This window comes from Petaurus breviceps, unplaced genomic scaffold (assembly GCF_028583685.1).
Source record: "Petaurus breviceps papuanus isolate PSGF00001 unplaced genomic scaffold, PetGlider_PUasm1.0 174, whole genome shotgun sequence".
Taxonomy (NCBI): Eukaryota; Metazoa; Chordata; class Mammalia; order Diprotodontia; family Petauridae; genus Petaurus; species Petaurus breviceps.
In genome coordinates, this window is record NW_027185761.1 from 11,525,672 (window position 1) to 11,548,557 (window position 22,886).

Below are 22,886 nucleotides of genomic sequence, written 5' to 3' on the forward strand. Positions count from 1 at the left end.
GAGTAGAAGCCAGGGAAAAGAAGAATACAGGTAGTTCTTTTTTTGGTCTAATGAGAGAAGAAAAGTCATTAATAACAATAATTAAAATTAAGTTTTTGGATTGTCCTTGCCCTGACTCTTTTCCATCACTTTGGTTGGTTAGGGGGCTGACAGTGTGGTTTAAGGTTTTTCGAGCTTGAATAACTGTTAGTATGATAATAAAGGGAGTTATTGTTTTGTGTTTGGCATCATGGAGTTTTTCTGCTTAGTGTATGCCAGGGGTGTCAGACACACAGTCCACAGGCCCACAACATCCTTGAGAGTGGCCAGAACCAGATTAAAATGTAGTTCCTATCTGATTTTAATGTGTTGATGTATTAATAAAAAGGGAATAATATAAACATGTGTGGTTTTCTGAGGCAGCATAGAGCCACAAGAATCCTTGTGTATAGTTTAGTGACCCTGTGTTTATCTGAATTTGAAAGCATCGGTTTACAGGATTCTTGTAAGTGAGCGAGCACATAGGGAAAGGTACTGTATTGACTATCCATCAGGACAGTATAGCTGGATTTCTTGCTTTGGATGTTGGATGTTGGAGGTTGGCCTCAAAGAGGTCTTTTTCCATTATGAGAGTCTCTGATTCTGTAATCATTGGTAGAAATAGAAAGCTGAATAATTGCCTGATTTTTTTTTTAAAGAAAAGAACTATAGGCAGCATTTCACTAATGAGAGCTGTTGTACTGTATATTCCTGAGAGAGAGCAGCAGTCACATCTTGTTGGAATAGAGAAGTAAGATTCAGTGCTATTCGGCTGATAAATTTTCATTCCAAGTATATATCTTTTATGTTTTTCTTGGGTCTCTGTGTGAAAGTTCTACAAACAAACCACACGTCATAGTAAATCTGTGTTAAGTTTATACTCTTAGCATCACCTGCTTCAGCTAATGAATATTTGTTGCAGAGCAACTTGTGGAAAACATTTTGGAGAAGTCATTTGCAAGAGGACCCAGTTAAGTAGTGATGCTAGGTATTTTTTAGATCAAGTTACATGGAAAAAGATCCTAACATTTGTAACATAAGAGTTATTAGCTAACACTGTGTTCATACAACAGAGTCCCAGACAACATAATTTTGAGTACAGCTTTATTATCTGCAGTTAACAGAACGTCCTATCTGTTTAGAATAGCCTCTGAAAGAAAAAAAATAGAATCAAAATGTGATGGATGTGTCAGAGAGAGAAGGAGAGAGATAGGAGAAGGGAGAAGGTCAGAGAGAGACTGAAAGAAAATGTAGGTCCTAGTTTCCAGCTGTGCCGTGTATTCCCAGCTTTCCTCAGACTCTCTAAATCTGCCCCATTGGATTTTCTGGTGCCTTTTGTCAATCATGTATTAAGTACTCAGATATTTGTTTTTAGAAAAGACAGTGTGGTGAGTGCTGTTAGGCACAGGTGATCAAGGTCACTGTGTTTTCATCATTAATACATCTCTGGAGGAAATCTAATGTTTCATTAGGAAAGATAATGAGTTTGACTAGATGACCTATAAAGGCTTCTCTAGCTCGACCATTCTATGACTCTAGGTCAAAGGAATAACTGAATGAAATCAGAGAAGTAGGTTGGAGCAGAGGACAGTGAAGGAAATTCCCAGGCCCTCATTTGGTTTCACCTTATTGCAGAGATTTCTCTCTGTCAACTAAGCAACTGAATGGAGCCCCATCTATCCCCGTTTGGTGGTAACTTTGACCCAAGCACACAGGAGGGCAAAACTCAAGTTATTATCTCATCTTTCTGAAGACTAATTCTAGCTTCACTCCCCAGTACCCATATCATGATGTTACTTTCTGAAGGAAAGCCTCTCTTGAAACAATCCAGAAATGAAAGATTTTATGTCCCCATTGTCATCTATATTAAATTTTATTTAAATAATCCTAACAGTTCGTTTAAAAAAAAAAAAGGAAAGAAAGCCCCTGGGGGAAAAAACCCAAAACATAAACTTCCCAAGATCAACTAATGAAAGGTGGCAAGTATCGATTACTTGATGCTTGTTTGTGTGTATGAGCGTGCCTTTGTGGCTGTGGTTTTTTTTTCTTTCTTTTTTAATCAGTGGTGCATGGATTGAAATAATAATGCATGAATTTGGGGGCAGAAAATGGAATGCTCCAGAATGATCTCAGGTTAGAAATGTGTTCTGAGGGTCATTCAAGGAGTTTTCTAGGACTGAACTAATTTGTATTGACTGGCATATTGAGCTCTTATCCAGTTTTTCCAAACCATTTAGAAATTTGTAAATCAAATGTAATTCTGACTGCCTTTACATGTCATATACCACCCCCCAAAGGCCACAGAATGAAATCGTATTCAGTATATAAAGTAAGGGTTTTGATTTGTCATTGAATAAGAAAATTTTTGGAAGTTTTCTGACCTAAATATATATTATAAATATATATGTGTATAAAATATATAATTATATCACAATTCTCAAATGAACTCAAACTGGATAATTTTAATTCATTGTGCTGGTGTCCTGTTTGTGTTTGTATGGGATTGTCTTCCTCCATTATTACCAAAGACTTTTAGACTTCGGTTCTTCTATCTGTGGGTTAAATAAAGAAGCTCTAATATGCATTGTTGTTCATTGTGCCATAGCAAATACTTCTTGGCCACCCCCCTCCATACACCGTGGATGTTGCAGCCCAGGTCCCTGTTTTACCAGTTCGGGCATCAGCAGTCCTGTCTCCACCTCTGCAGCTCCAGCCTGAAATAATCCCTCCCATCGTTGCTACAGAGCATCTTCCTCAGATTTCCGGCACCCTGGCTACCACTACTGTGTCAGTTGATCATACTTTGCCTGTTCAGACAACTGGACTCCTGCCTCAGCCAAACCCACCCCACTCCCTAGGACCTTCAGCTCCCATTCCATGTCCTACTATCCAGCTGACAGCAGAACCACCTCAAGAGGTATAATATATTTACTCTAAATATCTTCAATTAGGTGATTCTTTAGATCCACCTTCCTTGAGTTACAGCTCGAAAATTTACAAAGAGATGATTTTTAAATTGACCCAAACATGGTTCTTTTTAAATGAATGGTTAGCAATTTTTGACACTAATTACTTGTTTTAAGCATGCTTTCTAGGGTAGTCAAATGGATTTAATGTTCTTTCCGCTTCCCTGCTTAGTTCACACTGTGCTAAGTTCATGTTACAATGTACTGGCTTCAGAGTTTTTCCCTGCTTTTTGTGCTATGTGGATAGAGAAAATTTCGCTTCAAGGAAATTGGAAAGATACATGATAAAATTCACTGTTAGTTCATTATATGTTTTTCAGGTGCAAGAGGAAAACTTCATATTTTTGCATAGGGAAAAGGAAAGATTTCTTTTCAGTCACTTATTGTTTTGGGGCAACTTTTGGAAAATCAGCTTGATTCTAAGTACGTAATAGTAAAAAGCTTACTTCTTAGAAACCTATATCTCTTTTGTTATCAGGTCATTCCTGAGCCCTGTTTCCATGTTGCAGTTTGTGTGGAACTTTTGTCAACTGAATTAGATCAGGCTATGTTTAAAGTACGTCCGTGTACAAAAGCCTATAAAGAATTAGGGAATTTTTTATTTACCAGTGACTTCACAGGAATCAAAATTTGTTGGTGTGCTCAGCTTTCTCTTTTTTGTTCCTTATTTTGTTTTAGGAGCAGACAATCCAGGAAAAACAACCAACTCTCCTGCAGAGCTGTGAAAGGTAATTCTGCCTAAAACTCAAAAGGATTCCAAGCCAGATTCCAGTGGTATTTTCATCAGGAACTCTGCATAGCCTCAGATTCTGATGTTAATGTCACTGACATTAACAGTCGTTACACTAACCTGAATATAGATTGACACTCACCCCATTCACAAAATGATGAACTATTCCTTTGTCTAGAATGGATAAATAAATACCCTTCATCTCTCTCTATCTCTGAATGGTAAAAAAATAATATCTGTTTGTATACATGTATATACATATTTATGCACACAGATATGTGTATAGACATGCATGTACACATATATACCTAATATGTACATACATATACACATATATTAAATTATGTTATCTTTATATCCATAATTTATCCTATTTGAGAAAGTTATTTGAGGATAGATAGAGAGACAGACAGAAAAATAGATATTCCCTTATATGTTAAGCTGTATTGCCAGTCTGTGCTCCAGGATAAGGTTCATAAATTTTCTTTAACCGTATGTTTTTCTTTCCATAGATTTTGTTTTGACCTTATGGGGTTCATCTCTGACTTGATTCATAATATTTTAGAGTTAGAATAGTAGATCATCTGAGTCTAAATTCAGTAAACACCTCATTCTAATCAAGCCTGTGTGGTACTTTTCCCCCTGCCCATCCCAATAAAAGGCCAAAAGAGTCTTTTGGATTTGCGTTACCAGTATCCAGTACAGCAAATTGAGGAGAGGAAGTACTTGATGAATGCTTACCAGATTGGATTGAATCTAGTACAAAATCCTCAATTTGCAGATGGGGAAACTGAGGTCCAACAGAAGTAAAAATTACATTCCCAAGATCACAGATTCAGTTCATGGCAGAGGCAGACTTAAAATGTGGGGCTCATGACTTTCACTTCAGTGGTTTTACACTTAACACGCTGCCTTACACTACTCTTCCTCTCTCCAAATCATTGTAATAGTTCATCTGTCAGTAGAGAAAGTGGGAACTAGAGGCTTGGAGCCCTGAAACCCTTCAAAGTTCTTAAGTGACTTGCTATTGTTAGGTGCATTTGGGGTACACCCTTTATTGGCTTTAGGGGAAAGGTCAAAGTTAACATCCTTTCCTATAACATATCTCTTAGTGTCCTTATTAGAGACAGGACACTGAACTGGATGGATAAATGCTTTGATTCTAACAATCATTCATATCCATGATTGATCCTAGTTGGTAAATCCACTAATCTGATTCTTAGAATTAGGAACTTTCCCTGCTTGGTCTTCAGATTAGATGGACAGACACCGTATTCATACTAGGACAGTGAAGGTCATGACCCATAAGGAATAGATAGATGAAGGAACTAGACATGGTTGACCTATGACAAGAGGATTTAGGAGGCGGATGGCATAATGTATTTGAATGTTTGAAAGAATATCTCATAGAAGAGAGATTAGACTTAATTCTTCTTGGCTGTAATGGGTAGTACTGAGTATTTGTGGAAGTTGAAAAAAAATTTAGGCTTGATGTGAGAAAAACTTCTCAGTGATTATTTATCAAAAAGTGGAATGGGGGGTGGCTAGGTGGCGCAGTGAATAGAGCACTGGCCCTGGAGTCAGGAGGACCTGAGTTCAAATGTGACCTCAGACACTTAACACAAAAACTAGCCGTATGACCCTGGGCAAGTCACTTAACCCCAATTGCCCTCCCAAAAGCGCAAAAAAAAAAAAAAGGTGGAATGGGTGCTCTTTAAGCAAAGACCGGATGGCCACTTGAATATGTTATGGAGGCAGATCTTTTCCAGACTGATATCTGCTTCTGAATTCTATGGTTTATATAAAACATCTCAATTTTTAGTGCCTTGTTTGAGCTAATAAAAGGAAACACACTGGTCTTAGGAACTGTGGGAGATGTCCCCTATGCTCCCCACAGTGAAAAGCTTTGGCATCAAAGGATCCGGGTTCATATTTTGCCTTTGATGATTATTACTTGTGTTATCCTGGGTAGGTGTCATTAGTCTACTGAGGGTTCAGTTTCCTCATCTTTAAAACGAGGAACCTGAAATAGATGACTTTTGAGGTCCTGTCTCACGCTTACTCTATTGTCCTCGGTTCAAAGCATGATGATTTTTCTGGTTAAAATATTGTAGTGTTGTGTTATTTTAAAATCTTGCTCCTGAAAACCTAGCTGCCTTTTAAAAACTTGAGTTGTGGTGTTTTACTTTTTTTTTTTGTCTCCCCTTCCCCCCACCCTAAATATTCTTGATATTGATGAAGCTATGGAGGATCTGATGTGGCTTCAGGAAAAGAAATGAGTGATAGCTGTGAAGGTGGATTTGGAGGTGGGAAACAGGAAGGAAAATCTTCAAAGAAGCATCATAGGAAATCCACCCGCACTCGTTCTCGCCAAGAAAAAGCCAACAAATCGAAACTGACTATCCTTAATGTGAGTAGGGGGTGTGTGTTTGTTTATGGGAAATGAATTTAGCCTGCTTAGGTGACTAATGAACATATCTATTTTCTAGGTATGTAACACTGGAGATAAAATGGTAGAGTGCCAATTGGAAACACACAATCACAAAATGGTAACCTTTAAGTTTGACCTAGATGGGGATGCTCCAGAAGAAATCGCTACTTATATGGTAAGACGTGGCTTTCCAATTTCTTATGGTAAATCAAAAAATCTTGGCACTGATTTGTGTTATAACTTCCCCTTAGTGCAAGGGTTCTTAACCTAGAAGTGTGAACTTATTTTAAAATATTTTTATAATGTTTTAATGATTCATTTCAATATTTTATTTTGATATTTTAAATCTTCTAAAAAATTTATACCTTTTATAATTTTTTAACATGATTTATTTTCTTTATAATTCTACCTATGTTATTTTATGCATTTATAATCATTCTGACAAGGGGTTCCAGGCTTTCCCAGACTGACAAAGGGAGTTTCATAATACAAAAAGGTTTTTTAAAAAAACTGCTTTGGGGCAATGAAAAAAATAATAGGATTGATAATAATTTAGCATTTATATTGCACATTAAGGTCTGCAAAGCACTTTACAAATATTATCTCATTTTATCCTGAAGAAATGTCTTTAATTTGTCCTTCAGGCTATGGAGTCTTTAGGGAGTTTTTGGAGGAAAATTAAAGATAAACAGGCCTATCTAGGGCTATTCCCATTTGTCCCCTTTGGTCCACATGAATGGGGAAAAGTGGTTTATAGTTGGTCCTTTATCCAACCTAACCCTGCCCACATACCTTGGTCATAAATGCTATATCAGATATTTAACCTCCTTTAGATTCTTGAAGAATTGGATTTTCTGGTTAAGTGAATATGTTAGCTAATTTTAAAACTATTTGTTTCAACCAAATTGTTAAAAATCATTTTAGAAACATTGCTATAGTGTATAAATTTTCCTTATTGAATTTAGTATAGAGAATGTATTTGGAACTTTTCTTTGATTAAGGAGTTCTGAGTTACAGTATCACAATATTAGTTTACATTTTATAGGCCTGCTGATGAAGATGTAAGATGAGACTGAATGTATACTGACCCCTGATTGTGTACCCTACAGGGTTTAGGGTGAAGGTAGAGATCAAAGGTCTGACCATATTTTGTCTTAAGAAAAAAGTAACATAAATATCAAATGAAGAGTGGGTTCTAGTTAATTTGGTAATTGTAATTTTAATATATTGGGAAATTAATTGAAACTTATGAAGAATTTCACTTTATCATAGTATCACCTATAGTGTATATCTAGTAAGATGTGAATGTAGGTACGTTCAACTCATCTTTCCTATAGAATGGAACGTTATAATATGGGTTTTACTCTTGTCTCTTTATATCAGCATCATATCTAGAATAATCGTAATATAAAATACAGTAGTATTTGAGAAATCATTGTTTCAAATTACTTGAAATTGAAAATGTCTGAGAGGCATTCCCAGGGTGCCTTATATATCTCTCTATAACACCTTTTTTGTGCTACAAATACCAGCAAGTTTCTGCTAGAAAAAAAAAAGTAGGGTATACCTGAGGACCTGTTTCATTAAACTTCAGTTTTTCTAGAGAATATAAAAGGTTTCTTGTCATGATGCAATAAATGATCTAGGAAAGAGGTTCGGATGAAAAAATATTCAAAGGATCCAGGCATTTGGATCATTGTCAATAAGTTGGGGAATTGATGAATATGTTTCTGTGTGAGAGAAGATAGGAAAGAGAGACTTAGCATCATTTCAGTTATTTAATGGATAGACTATCCATGGAGGGTAATTATAGATCTTCCAGTGAAGCAGCAACATCTAGTAATCCTTGGAAACATCAAGGATGATTCGCAAGTAACTAAAAAGTGCAAGGAATCTTGTCCCTAGCCCCAGGAAAGAGAACTGCATTGTGAAGGTTGCTTTCTCCTTACCAAGGGCTAACAAGATGCCCATTTGTAAAATTAGACATGGCTAACTGTCATTCTGGGGCATGTGTCCAAGAAAAGATGGAGTGCCTGCTGTGATACTGCCTGAAACTTAATTTTGTTGATTTGTAAGGGTAGAAAAAAAGTCAGAAGAAATCTGGAATGTAACTGTAGTAACTTGGAAGGTCACAGGTGGTGTTTTTATATCTTTGTCCAATTGAAGATTATGATGTGGACAAGAAGATACAGGAAACAGAATTAGGTATGAAGATTGTGGAAAGCCTTTAGATTTGATTTTCTATACCATGGCTTAACGTGTGAGAAGAATTAGCTCCTGACAAGTCATTAAATGCCCCATTAAGATGGAAAAGGTATTTGGCAAAAAATTGTTGACTAGAAGAAGGCTTTAAATTGTAATTAGATGAGATATAGGAAATTTTCTATCTAAAACTCTAAAATTTGTAATAATAAGTATGATTTAAGAAGATCATTAGTGAGAGAGGTGAAAAAAAGCCATTTTCTTGGCTGAAAGCATAGGAAAGTGTAAGATTTTACAACCCCAAATAGCTGGATATGGATATGGAAGTAGCAGGGAGCTTGACATTTTATTTTATTTTGGGATTTTTTTGTTTTTTGCTTTTTGGAGGGGGGAAGGCAGGATAGTTGGGGTTAAGTGACTTGCCCAAGGTTACATGGCTAGCAAGTGTTAAGTGTCTGAGGCTGGATTTGGACTCAGGTCCTCCTGACTCCAGGGCTGGTACTCTATTCACTATACCACATAGCCACCCCCGAGCTTGAAATTTTAATAGAACTAGACAACTCAACAAATATCTCTGAAACTTGGTGGGAATCTGACTGATGACTTAAAGAGTCCAAAGTGGATTATCAAGTTGGAGAGATGTCCTTACAAGCATCCTTTAGGACTCTTCTTTGCCATTGTTCTTCCATGTGTATATTTTTTGGTGATTTGGAAGAAGACAAAAGGTGTATCTAAGAAATTTGTTACCAACCCAGAGCTGGATGAGATAACCAATATATGGACCGACAGAATCAAGATTCAAAACTTTATTGTCCACCTATCCCAAATAAAAAATCTGAAACCTAACAGGAGTAATGATCAAGTCCTCCTCTTGGGTTATAAAATTAATTACACCAGACTTGGCTTGATAGTAGTTTATATGAAAGAAATACCTGGGGCTTTAGTTGATCACAAGCTCAACATGTGCTAAGTATGTGATACAGCTGCTAAAAATGCCAAGGTAATTGTGGACTGCATTAATAAAAGCATAGCATGACATTTCTACTACAATCTCAACATTTCTAAACTTCTTTTGTTGTTTAGTCATTCAGTCGTGTTCAGTTCTTTGTGACCTATTTGTGATTTTCTTGGCAAAGATACTGGAGTGGTTTGCCATTTCCTTCTCTAGCTCATTTTACAGATGAGGAAACTGAGGCAAACAGGATTAAGTGACTTGCCTAGGATCACACAGCTACTGAGTTTCTGAGGCAGCATTTGAACTCAAGAGGTTGAGTCTTCCTGACTCCAGGCCTTGAATTCTATCCGTTGAGCCATCTAACTTCCCTTTCCAAGTTTCAGATTCAACTAAATAACCATTTTCTTAATTATTTTGCCAAACTTGCCTCTCTTCTTGACTTTTATACAGATGTATAACCCTTTGTGCCCACATCCATGTAGTCACCCAAACCTGTAGACTGCATTCTTAATGTCTGTCAATCTTGTCACTATCTTTTTAATTCTGTTTTATGATCCTAGTATACCGACACATTATTTCTCCGCCCATAATTTCTGTCCATTCTTATCTACCAGTATTTTTCATGATGCTACCAGATTAAATTTTTTTTTTCAAAACCAAAATTGTATAGTTAGTATAAAGCCAGCCTTGGAGTCAGGAAAACCAGTGTTCCAGTTTTATTTCTGACATTTCGTGCCTCTGACCTTAGGCAAATTACTTAACCTCTCAGTGCCCCAAGTAAATCTCTAAGATTATAGATTTTTAAAAATTGGTGGAGTAACCTGTGTCCAGGAATTCTTTACATTACTGAAATCCCCATTCTGGTTTCAAAACACAAACACATTAACAGCAGTATCCTAGTTCATATCAAGAAATCACTGAATCAGGCATCTAGGTGGCACAGTGAGTAAAGAGCCAGCCCCAGAGTCAGGAGGACCCGAGTTTGGTTCCAGCCTCAAAAAAAAACTAGCCGTGTAACCTTGGGCAAGTTACTTAACCCCAATTAAGCCCTCCAAAATGAAAAAAAAAATCACTGAATCTCTAGGTTAGAAGAATCACAGAGACCCAACACCACCAGGGTTCTCTTCTCTAACACTCCTTGCAGACCTTCATCAATCCTATTTTTAAATGAAATTGCTCCTCTGAGTCCTTTGTGTTTACAGGTAGAGAATGAATTCATCCTTCAGACTGAGAAGGAAACCTTCATTGAGCAAATGAAAGACATCATTGATAAAGCAGAAGACATGCTTAGTGAGGATATGGAGTGTGAACAGAGCTCTGACCAAGGGATGAGCCCTCAGCATAATGCCTATGGAGTAGACACAGGAGAAGTAAGTTTTCCATGCCTCTGTTAGTGAAAATTAAGTGCTCATGATGAATCTGTGGTGCAAGGTAAAGCCTATACTCATATTATTTTCCACGAGGGGATAGAAATACCTCTGGCCAATTACATCCTAAGCTTCTTGTAGAAATACTAGTAGCCATTATAGATAATAATCTAACGTGAGGTAAATGGTTGCAGTAAGTGACCAGTTTTTTAGATTACTTTTTTCAACTTTAGTGCACTTAAGCTCCAAATGGATACATGACTTAGATATAAAAGATCATATCATAAACAAGAGAAGTAAAGAAGAAATTGCCTTTTGGATCTCTGGCTAAATGGCCTCTTAAGGTTAAGTCAGTTAAGTTTATAATTTATACCAAGATGTTTTTGAAAAAGTTTCATTTTCACATTAATCACATTAATTTCTAATCTGTTGTCCCTTAAAAAGGAGAATCGGCAATCTCAAGTGAATGCCCCTGTGTATCAACAAAATGGTAAGCATACCTTCCTTGCTACTCTTAAAAATTTTATATGAACATTCTATTCTCAAGTCTCATGATGTGGAAGCTGTTCTGGATTCTTGAAAGTCCTGAACTTCTCTGCAGTGGAAGAACATTCTGTGCTCTGCCTGAAGCAATTTTTTTAAAAATTAATTTAGATGAAAACAATTCTTCTCAGAGAAAGAGACCAAAGCTGGACAGAATTTCCCCATAGCCTTCAAAATCCATCTCACAAGCCTCTTCTTTCTGTGACACAATGTATAGTATTTCCAGAAAAACAACAAAATTCTAGTTACCTAGAAAATGGCTACAGGTCTCCAGTGAAAGTTTACTTCACATTTTGCTTGATCTAACATATCAATAATATTCATTTTTGCTATATCCTTGGAGAATTGTTTTCCTAAAATCATACACTCCCTCTTTGACCATTCCCCTTTTCAGTAGGTCAGAGGTATACTCAAGGGGATACTTCTATTAACAAGAATAATCAAATACTACTTCCTTCTCTTAGTTCATGAGTTCTTAACCTGGGGTCTGTGACCTTGTTTCTTTAATATTTTAATAATGATATTTCAGTATAAATATATTTATATTTTGTATAAAATTGCATTATAATTTTATATATTTACAAACATTCTTCTGTATTTGAAAACATTCTTCTGAAAGTGTTTTGCTAGACTATCAAAAGTATCCGTGACACAAAGAAATTTAAGAAACTTAGTCTGATTATTAAACTAATTATTTGAAGGAGGATGCCCTCCTGGGCTGTTTATAAAGAGGGATCTTAGGGAGTATGGATTAGAAACTAGTTGGACCTTTGGTAGAAGGGAAAGGAGACAGAGGATTCAGTGGAACCTGGGCATTGTTTCAAAAGTAATAGTTAAAGAAAGACTGATAAAAGTTTCTCTTTCCAATTAGCTCAAAGATTTCAGAGTTGGACACTGAGAAAAATACTTAATATTTTTAAAAGAGAACAGGAGCAACTTAGTATACATACATACATACATACATACACATTCATCAGAGGGCGAATGTTGTCAATTTTCTAACAAGTTGGGAAGACTTCAAATATCTGTCCAGTAGGGGCGGCCAGGTAGCACAGCAAGTAAGAGCACCGGCTCCAGTGTTGAGAAGACCTGGACATCGAATCCCGGGCTCAGACACTTAGCACCCACCCAGAAACACCTGGCCTTGTAACCTTGAGCAAGTTACTTAACCCCAATTGCTTAGGGGCGGCCAGGTGGCTCAGCGAGTAAGAGTACCGGCTCCAGTGTTGGGACGACCTGGAGATCGAATCCCGGGCTCGGACACTCAGCACCACACCCAGAAATAACTGGCCGTGTAACTTTGAGCAAGTTACTTAACCCTGATTGCCTAAAAAAAAAAAAAATATCTGTCCAGTAACAGACTGTTTGTTTAAAGAAAGGCTCAGTAGAAGTTAATCTCAGAAGTTTCAACCACATTTGCTAACATGTTTTTTAACCATGGCTTCCTTCATGATGGACAAAAATACAAAATTCCTTAGGCTTGTTGACCCCTTTCTGCTTCCACAGTGACATGGGCAAAAAAGGAGCAGAAGTATCATAAAACCCAGAGTTCTTAGGTGATCTGTATCAGAGGTGGCAAACTCTTTGGTGGCCTGCAGTATTCCCAACTCTGGCCCAAACCAAATTAAAATGTAATTGGGAAATATTTAACAAAATAAATAAAAATAGAGAACAGTAAGTTGACACGGAGCCCCTGCAGGTACCTATTTTTATTTGAGCCTTAGTTTGATACCAGTGGTCTACATTTATCATATTTAAGTGAGAGGATTTTTAACGTACAATGTTTTCCTAGCAACAAACAAGTTGTTATACTCAAGAAAAGAAAGTGCATCCATGTTGATGTGCTTAGTGAAAATAGAACCAAAAGACATAGCAAAGTTGGGGTTAAAAGAAAGAATAGTTCCCATATTGTTTTTGGAGAGGGAAATAATGGATTTGGGAAGAGATGTTTTCATCATACTCTCAATGACACCTGAAAACATAATTGCATGACAAACTTGGTCATTTTACCTTGAAATATTTATAAAAAAGCACCAGCAAACCAACTAGGTTGAAGATCATTGCAACTTAGGCACCAACAGTTATTGCAGAGGAAAAAGAAAGAGAGAAACTTAAAAGATATATATTTAGCAATTCAGTTGAACAAACATTAATCCTTCATCATCTCCTAGTCACTGGGTTTTAGAAAGGCGGAAAGTGACAAATTGTAAAAATCCACTAGGGAAAAGAAAATATGTAAATGGATGAGAATGATGCAAAGTCGAATTTGATAAAAAGGTATTGCTTTCAGCTAGTGAGTTCAGGGAATACTTTCTGGAGAAAGTAGTACCTGATCAGAACCCTAAAGGAAAGATTCTAAAGAGCAGAGAGATGACATTTTAGATATGCAAGAAAGCCTAATGCTTGGGGACAGAAAGGGGCAGGAGAAGATTGGGGGGCAGAAGCTAGCAGGCCATATTGATTGAAACATTGAATTGTATAAATGAAGACATCATTAAGTCATAAGTCTGAGCCTTTCAAGTCTGAAAAATGCCTATGAAATATTTGCCTAGTAGTTATTTTAATGTGAAGGTAGGAACAGAGAAGAAGGGAAAGAGGATGCTAAAAACTCTTGGAAAATATATCTAATAGATAAGAAATATACAAGGCTGTGCCTTTTAAATTATTTACACCTGGACCTCCTGAATCCATTTTTCCAAAAGATGATTTGCAAGTATTCAGTGTGACGGTTCTTAAGTTTTGTTATTTACAGAAATATATTTTAAGTGACCAAAAATAATTATAGACGTGGAAGTCATTTCAGAATTAGCTGTGTAGATTTTGCAGATCTTCAGCTGGCTAAGGCAAAAGCGAAAGTAAATACAAAATTAGGAACAAAAGCTAATTATTAGAAGATGCTATATGTGTTATAGCATCTCTTATAATCTATTTAACCTGTTTAAACAATCTGGGGAATCTAACATTTGAGAAATGGGTGAAAATAAAGTCAGTGTCTTAATCGCCATTCCTTAAAGAACTTCAGCCTCCAAAGGCAGCTAGGTGGCACAGTGAATAGAGCACTGGACCTGAGTTCAAATGCAACCTGAGACACTTGACACCCTAACCGTGTGACCTTGGGCAAGTCATTTAACTCCAATTCCCCTGCCTTCTTCCAAAAAAAAAAATTCAACTTCCAAAAGCAATTTACATTCTCCAGATTTACACTTCACCAGAAGGTGAAAAAAGCCCAGAAACTGCCATTGTCAGCGCCCTTTTAACTTTGCCAAGTGGAAAATTACTAAGGTTAGAACATTTAGAAAATATTACAGACATAAATAACTGAAGACCATATGCAGTATTGACTCCTAAATTAGCGAAAAACACCTAAAGGAAAAATGAACTGGCAGAGATTTTGTTGTAAGATACAGCTAAGGTACATTGTCCAAGGAGTATTTATAGACAAAACCAGAAGGACAACAAACAGATGTGAAATGGAACATATCTGCTATTATCTTTACAGTCATCTATTTCCCCAGGCAACTCTCTAAGACTCTAAGTTCCAGTGCCATATGACATTGGTAGAGAAGGTTTCTTCACTAGGTGTTTCCTATACCATTTAAACCAAAGGTCCAATCAGAAATACGGATAATATGATTTTCCACGGCAGTGACAGTGGAACCTCACAACATTTGGACTTATTTAATCATCTAAATAAATGTGAGAAAATGACAATGACTCTTAAAAGGAAGTCAGGACCTGATGAAACATATATAGAATAATCTCTGTTGGGTGACACAATTTTAGGCATTCGGGGATTGATTTTTCTCAATCATCCAAAAGATGATTCCCCCAAAATAGAAAAGATCAGCTAATGCTTTTACAGGGGGAAAAAGTAACCAAGAAAGCAACATTAACAACCAGCCTACATACTTTCTTTTTCATCTCTCAAATGTATGAAAATTTCTGTCAATATATCAAGGGTATTGTTGATGAAATATGACAAAGGAACAACAGTCAGACTTTCAGATGATTTTGCTCAGTGTCTACATTCCAACCGAGTTGAATTAAAGATAATATAAGATCCCATTGCAACAATTAGTGATTTTTTTTAAAGAACTAGATTTGGAAAAGAATAATGCATCTCTGAAAGCTGTCCTCAAACAATTCTCCTACATATGTACTAAGCATCTGTAAGACTATAGGATGACAGATGTGATAATGAATATAGACTGTGATCCACGATGAAGTGGAAAATCCTATGGAGGACAATCAATCATTCATTCAGCAAACTTTTATTAAGCACCAGATATGTACCACGCCGTACACTTGGCATTCGTAAGGTTTTTACCATTATCATGGAAAATATCTTGCTCAGAATTTAAACAAGAATTTGTAATTGATGATGAGGTTGTCTAAATATTCCTGGTTGCGGATAACTATATACTACTTACTGCAACAAAATCCCATCATAAAATCCACCAAAATGTGAAAGCAATTGGTCTAACCATTCACAATGAAGGTACAAAGTGTATGAAAAAAATGTATTTTGTCTGGACTTTGAAATGTATCCATGCTATGGAACCCACTCATGGAGTTAGTCCATCAATATAATTATATCTTGAAGAGATATTATTAAACAAATAATAAGCTAAACTCCAAACAGTATGGGGCTAGACTGGGTCATCTTTGGGAAACTGCAGTGTTTTTAACGTCAAACTGCTGTGTTTTCAGTGTCGTCAGACTCCTCAGGAACCCATTTCCTCAATACTAGTTCTTCTTCTGGTCACAAAATATGGTTGGAAATAATGGAATATTGTTGTCTCTGAGTCAAAGTTCCAGATGATCCCAAACAATAGAAAGATGGCCAATAGAAGTAGCATGGAGGCTTTCACATGATTAGTGTCATAAAAGACTATGTTAAGGTCGGAGGTGAACAGAGATAATAGGCAGTCCTTGGTGAAAAGAAATAGAGGAAAGGTCACCAAGTATTGAGTAGGGATGGATGGGTCTTTGAAAGGTTTATAGAAAAGACACTGACAAGAAATGTATAGGATGAAAAGATATGGAGAGAGACTGCTTTTTACCTTGGTCCTTTTATTAAGTGTCTGTTCTAATGATCGAACATGCTGTTCAAAAGTATGGCAAGGTGGGGCGGCCAGGTAGCACAGCAAGTAAGAGCACCGGCTCCAGTGTTGAGAAGACCTGGAGATCGAATCCCGGGCTCAGACACTTAGCACCCACCCAGAAACACCTGGCCGTGTAACCTTGAGCAAGTTACTTAACCCCAATTGCTTAGGGGCGGCCATGTGGCAGTGAGTAAGAGCACTGGCTCCAGAATTGGGATGACCTGGGATAGAATCTGGCCTCTGATACTTAGCACCACACCCAGAAATAACTGGCTGTGTAACCTTGAGCAAATTACTTAACCCCAATTGCTTTAAAAAAAAAAAAAGTATGGCAAGGCGATGTGATGGTTTTAAGCTCTCAGATCCATTCTGCTTGTTCTCTTTGTCCTTGAGTTCCATTACATTCAGAGTTGAGATTCACCCAAAGCTGTTCGCTCAGAATAGTCCTTCAGCCAAGACAGGCCTGAAGATATGGTTGAGAGATGCTTTATTACATCATTTAGAATCTGCAGCATGTCCATCAGAAAGGCCAAATTTAGCTTTTCCTATTTCCTTTGATATTGAAAATGAGGAAAATACCTGTCTCCCTATATGCTTCATACATCTGTGAATTCTCTTTTTTGTTTCTTTATTTGAGCTTGATATATAACTAATCCTGATTTATATGGAAAAGACCCCATGGGAAGACAGAACAACTAGATGATTAACACGTCTTGTGGAGTAGCATTTCCTTTCCATGTTTTTCCTTGGAAAACTCATCAGTATAAAACATCCTTTGAAGACTTCTTACATAGAAATAAGAACAGGGAAGGACTTTTGTTAGCACAAAGAATTTGTAATTCTTATAGTATTGACTGACTTTCTTTTCATTCTACCCATAGTTCTACATACTGGAAAAAGGTGGTTCATTATATGTCCAGTAGCAGAAAACCCGACAGCAGAGGCCCCTGAATCTTCTCCCCCTCCTCTTTTGTGTCCCCAGCAGCCTGAAGGATATCAAGGTAGGGAAATAAGAAATTAGATATTTCTTACATTTCTAAACTCAGGGATTCTAATTTGTGTAACCATAGAACTGCTTTTCCTCCTCTCTACAGCTGAAGACATCGTAGAAAGGTTGTGCTATGATGAGATTTATTGGCTTCATTCCATTTTCCCTATTCTGTTCTGTGCCCTGTAGGTCACTTCTCATTTCTCTGTTTACATTCTCTGTGTAATGGTACCCATGGATGTTGTAGAAGGAACCCCTCCTTTGGGTGTTAGGTTGGATCAAATGACCTTGGAAGTACCTTCTGAATATCAGAATTTTGAGTAAATTTGTCGTATTTATGGCCGCTTGGGGAGAAGGCTATATAGTTTGAATCTTGCTCTTTTTGCATCAGAGAGATCCCAGAAAAGCTATATATAAAGTATGAGTTGTATATTAAGCCATATTTTCTAAGTAGCTTCTGTAATCATATCAGATATCCACTCTTAGGATAAGTAACATAATGAAAACTATTCTTCAAATTCCTAACTTTCCATCAAAGAAGTTATTGCCTTTATCAGTGCAGAATCTGTGTATTAAATTCTCATAGCCCTTGTTAGAAAGGTCAGTTTAAAGGACAGCCCATTCACATGAGCCCTTCAATTTAAGTTAAACTTACCTTACAGAGCCCCTCTATAATGGGACATACTCTTCTTGTCTTTTTTCTTTTTTTTAACAAAAAATTACATTTATATCATTCTGTCCTTTTCAGTGTACTTTCACATCTGTTAGCTCATTTTACAATATCTTTGAAGCAAGTATAGGATTAGTGCAGTTAGGCCTATTGTAAAGGTTGAGATGATATATGATTGGCTCATATATCATCAGAACCTCACATAGTATATTAGTGTAGAGCTGGGTCCATGATCCAGGTTTCATAGCTCTGGTTTTTTGGTATTTTGTGTGTTTTCAAATGTCAGACTCCAATTCATGTTTTAAAATAGTAGAACATAGGGTTGGGAATAACCCTAGAAAGGACCAAGAACTTCAGCCCAAAGAAATTGCATCTGGTGAAGGCTCATATAGATAATGAGGGACAAAACAAGAATTTGAACCTGGGTCTTGATTTTTGAAGCCAGTTCACCCATCCCCTTCTTAAAAAATCAGCTCATGGGCAGTTCTTCCTGCTTCTGTGAGATGTGAATGTTTAAATGTCCTAACTGCTTGAAGAGACTCGAGTAAGATAATGGATATAAAAGTGCCACTGTTAGAACTGTAAAGCACTCAGAGGAATTCAAGGTAGTGTTGGGTTGTTTAAAGGTTGCATTAAATGAGTAATAGGCACAGAGCAAGGTTGCCTGGTACGAAATGTTTTGATTTTCCATTCCAGATCCAGAGCCTTGCGAGGACCTGCTGTCACGGACAGAACAACCAAGCATCTTAGTTGGTACACAGCTTCCCATTCAAGCTGGTCTCAGTGACACTCACAGTGGGACACCAACTCCTTTGGCACAGGCCACTGTACCTTTGTCTGTCTTGCCAAATGAGGCAGAAATAGTAGCTTCTGTGCTGCCAGAGCCAGCTCTGTGTGTCCTAGAGCCAGCTGTGAATGTGGGCCAGGTTGGGACTCCCGCCGAGCAGCCAATACCAGCTGGTCAGTATGAAGCTCCTGCCCTCAGCACCCCTTTGATGATGGAAACTCATGATATCCAACTTGTGAAGCCTGCCAGCCCACCCGCTCAAAAAGTTGACCAAGACGTTTGTGGCCCTACCTTGGAGGTCACATGTTGCACTGGGGGACGTCGGGAGTCTGTTCTTACTCTTTCCAGTTTGGCAACAGAGGCAGGGACTATCTCGGAACTTGTCCCAGAACCTCAAGCAATGCTCTCTGCTGTTCCCGGACCTGAGACCAGCCAGCCAAGTGGGACTACTCATCCTTTCCTCAATCAGATGCTTCCTTCAGCTGTCATATCAGAACCACTCAGTCTCAAAGCATCTCAGCTTCCAAGCCCACCTCAAGTCTCTACTGCCATGCCCCAACAAGCAAGCCTCCCCAGCCAGTCCCAGCCTTTGAGTGGCAGTGGCCCTGGAACCAGTCTCCCTCAGCCGCCATCTGCATTTGAATCTGATGGGGAAGGACCACCTCCTAGGGTTGGCTTTGTGGACAACACAATTAAGAGCCTCGATGAGAAGCTGCGTAATTTACTATACCAGGAGTATGTTCCCACCTCTTCTGCTTCAGCAGGCACCCCTTTAGAGCAGTGCGACAGTGAATTTAAGCTGGAGCCATTGAGTGAAGATATACTTCCTTCTCTTGCTTTGGCCTCCACCCTTGACTCCTACCAAGCTGCCAGTGGTACCGCCTCTGCCGCTGATGAAAAGCTACCATCCTTCATCCCTGCAGATATGCCCTCATGCCCTGCCATGACCGGACAGGGGGTGAGTGAATGTGCCCTTAAAAGAGAGAAGCCATCTGTGGGATATGAGAGGGAAGCACAGGGCGCAACTAGAAAGAATGTTATACAGGAATTTCAAGTAAAAGGGAAAGGAATCTAGAGAATTAAGTGGGGGTTGGGCAGGATGGGGAGGTGGGAAGCCACCCACATGGCTGAGACCTGCCAGGAGAGAATTTCCTGGCACTCTATCACAGTCTAATGACTCCCCCCTCCCACTTGGGCCCTACTATCTCACTCCCCCTACTTTCTATAACAAAAAATTCCCTGTTTGAAAGAGCACAAGCTAGTCGATGTGTTCTTGAGTTAGCAACGGCTTGTCAGATGTGTAAGCGAGCTGGAACTGAACTGTCTGGTTCTGTACACACTACCTTCCTCCTGTTCTTGAGTTCCTAAGTTGTTAGACTGTTCTTCATAAGGGGAAAAGCAGGGAAGAGAATCAAAGCTTCCAGAGACAAAGAAGAGAAAGGTATTGCTGACTTATTTTTTCCCAACCAAAGATGTGATAGAAGAGCTATGGTTGGTGTTATTTCCCTGTTTTTTTGTTTTTCTTGCTGAAGGTGGAAACATCAGAAGTGATACAAATGGGAGTTGGACCATCAGAAGTACATGGCTCACGGAAAAGAGCAGGTAACTGAAAACCAATCCTGATCTGATTAGGACACTTTCAGAGGTCACATACTAACCTGCTGCATACTTTATCTTAACCCATTTTGGATGCCTGCTACAGTGTATCCTCTTAATAGATTTTCCAAGATTGAGTGCCTGCAGTTATCCTGAGTTTAATATAAACATTTTGAATAAGATCTGCAATGAACCTTTTTAAAGATGTACTAGGGCATATACAAAATGAGCTCAAAATATGTATATAATCTGAATATTAAAAGTCACACTGTACAACACTTGTGAAATCACAGCTGTGGCATGTGGGAGAATTCTTAACCAAACAAGGGATGGGGGCAATCACAAAAAAACTAAACAGATAATTTTGATTATATGAGATTGAAAAGCTTTTGTATGAACAAAATCAATGCAAGTAGATAAAGGAAGCTGCCTACCAGGAAGATTTTATAGGATACAGACCTTAACATTTTCATGAAAATCTTCTGTGTGCTAGCATAGACATGGTTTCCCATGGTGGGGGGAAAATAAACCATGAAAAACCTCTCTGGAAAAGAAACACTATAAAGACCTTAATTAAGCTTATCATCTTTTTAGACATTATTACTGGCAGAAATCTGATGTCCGCATAATAAGGGATAGATGGTTATGTTGAAGCTAATTTTAGGCCTACCCCCTATTTAAGAAGGTGAGGGGATAAAATCAGTAACATACTAAAGGTAAAATGTTTCCAAAGAATCTGAGTTTTTGAACAGAAGAAGGAAGTGCTATCAGGATGGAGGGGAAGGAGTTTCTGGTAGCTAGACAGAAGTAGAACCAGATCAAAGAAGTCTTTTTAAATACTGAGGTATAATATGACTTTGCCCCAAGCGCTCTTCCCAGATTTTGTAGAGCTTTGCAGAGACTTTTTTTGATGTGGCAAACATCCCAGGTCTATCAAATTAGCCTAGTCTTTTAAGGTGTGTACATTCTTCCTGGAGGGTTAGTAATGGTAAGAAATGCCTTAATTAACCATGAGCATCAAGCTTGAATTTCTTTACAGGCAACTGGCTCCTTCTTCTTGGACCATGTCCAACCTTCTTTGTGAATTTGCATCCTGGCCTCTGAGTTAGTCTTGGGTGTGTCATTACACTGCTTAATTCTGTAGCAACACAGTGCCAGATGGGTAAGGGATACCATGTTAGTCTGTTTAGTGCCAGTATTTCATGTAAACACCTGGCTTGGCTTCATATGTGCCTCCATTGATAATTGGTTTACTGTATAGTCTTATAATTAGAGATGTCCTTTGGACCCTTGCTAAACGTGTTGACCTATAATATCAACAAGGGAACTCTTTCAGTAACAGTTTCTATTTGTGTAGAGTTTTGAGTTTTGATATATACTTTATCTGATTTGAACTTAACTACATCATAAGGTAGGATATTCCCATTTTGTTAATGAGAAAGCTGAGACATAAAAGTTAAGTCAAGTCAGTAAAGTATCTATCCACAGCTAAGAGTCAGTGTCCTAGCTTCTTACCCTTTCAGGACTTCATTTTGTCTTATTCAAAACCAAATTTGATCCCCAAGACTATTTGTTCTCGTTTTAGGTAGTAAAAGTGTTATAAAAGACATCTGGGTCCCACCCATTCTCTCACCTTGCTCCTTCCCTGTTCAGATCAGCTTCTTAACTGTCAACTTTAGTCTTTCTTCATTTTTATCATTGCCAAGTCATCGGATTTCTTTTGTTGTGGATTTTCAGTCATGTCTCACTCTTCATGATCTCATTTGGGATTTTCCTGGCAGAGATACTGGAGTGCTTTGTCAATGCCTTCTCTAGCTCCAAATGTAGATATGATGGTAAAAACTCATCAAACAAAAAGTATCTACTGTGTGTCTGTCACTATACTGGGTAGGAAGCATACAAATGCCCAAGTCTCTGCCCTTTGAGAGCTTTCATTGGGGGGGGGTGGAGGTGGGCAGGTTGGACAGAAGAGGGAGGAGCATGTTGGGAACCATACAGCACATCGAATTTAAAAAATAAGAGAAATAAATACACGGTGATTTTGGAAGGGAGCAGGGCAGACAGTTGGGGGAATCAGGAAAGATGTGGACTAACACTTGAAAGTCAGATTCACAGAAATGGAACTCTACTCCATTTGGGAGATGGAATGTCGTGGATGGAGAACAAGCATGGAGGCCCGTTTAGTTGGAATATGCAATGTGTAAGAGGAAATATAACATGTAGTTAGCCTGAAAAGTGAGGGGCTCTGAAGTGTTTTACAAAATTGAATAAAAATTCAAACTCTATCCTCATGGAAGATGTGCTATATTATTTTTTTTAGTTCATTAGAAAGGAGCCTGGGTTACTGGTTTTATGTAATGGTAATTCATTTGTTTTAGCTATGTTAAAAGAAATCTTGTCTTTCTGTCCAGCTGCTTTGTATCTTTATACATAGAAGAATTTTCTGGTTAAGCCCAGATGTTTCCAATTGAATGGTTGAGCTGTAAGCTAGTCATTTTTCCCTTTGTTGTATGTTCTAAGTAAGCTTT

The 22,886-nt window shown here is 37.9% G+C and overlaps 1 protein-coding gene across 6 annotated transcripts in view; it reads left to right on the plus strand.

Moving 5' to 3' along the window:
* The window catches only part of WNK2 (WNK lysine deficient protein kinase 2), a 234,188-nt gene that overhangs the window by 170,920 nt on the left and 40,382 nt on the right, over positions 1 to 22,886 (plus strand). For all 6 annotated transcript variants that reach the window (XM_069083745.1, XM_069083746.1, XM_069083747.1 and 3 more), the window contains exons 13-21: positions 2,624 to 2,935; positions 3,663 to 3,712; positions 5,956 to 6,124; positions 6,204 to 6,320; positions 10,505 to 10,672; positions 11,114 to 11,159; positions 17,199 to 17,318; positions 18,672 to 19,720; positions 20,295 to 20,364. In XM_069083745.1, the coding sequence (XP_068939846.1) occupies positions 2,624 to 2,935; positions 3,663 to 3,712; positions 5,956 to 6,124; positions 6,204 to 6,320; positions 10,505 to 10,672; positions 11,114 to 11,159; positions 17,199 to 17,318; positions 18,672 to 19,720; positions 20,295 to 20,364 (2,101 nt within the window). The remainder of the gene's footprint in view (positions 1 to 2,623; positions 2,936 to 3,662; positions 3,713 to 5,955; positions 6,125 to 6,203; positions 6,321 to 10,504; positions 10,673 to 11,113; positions 11,160 to 17,198; positions 17,319 to 18,671; positions 19,721 to 20,294; positions 20,365 to 22,886) is intronic.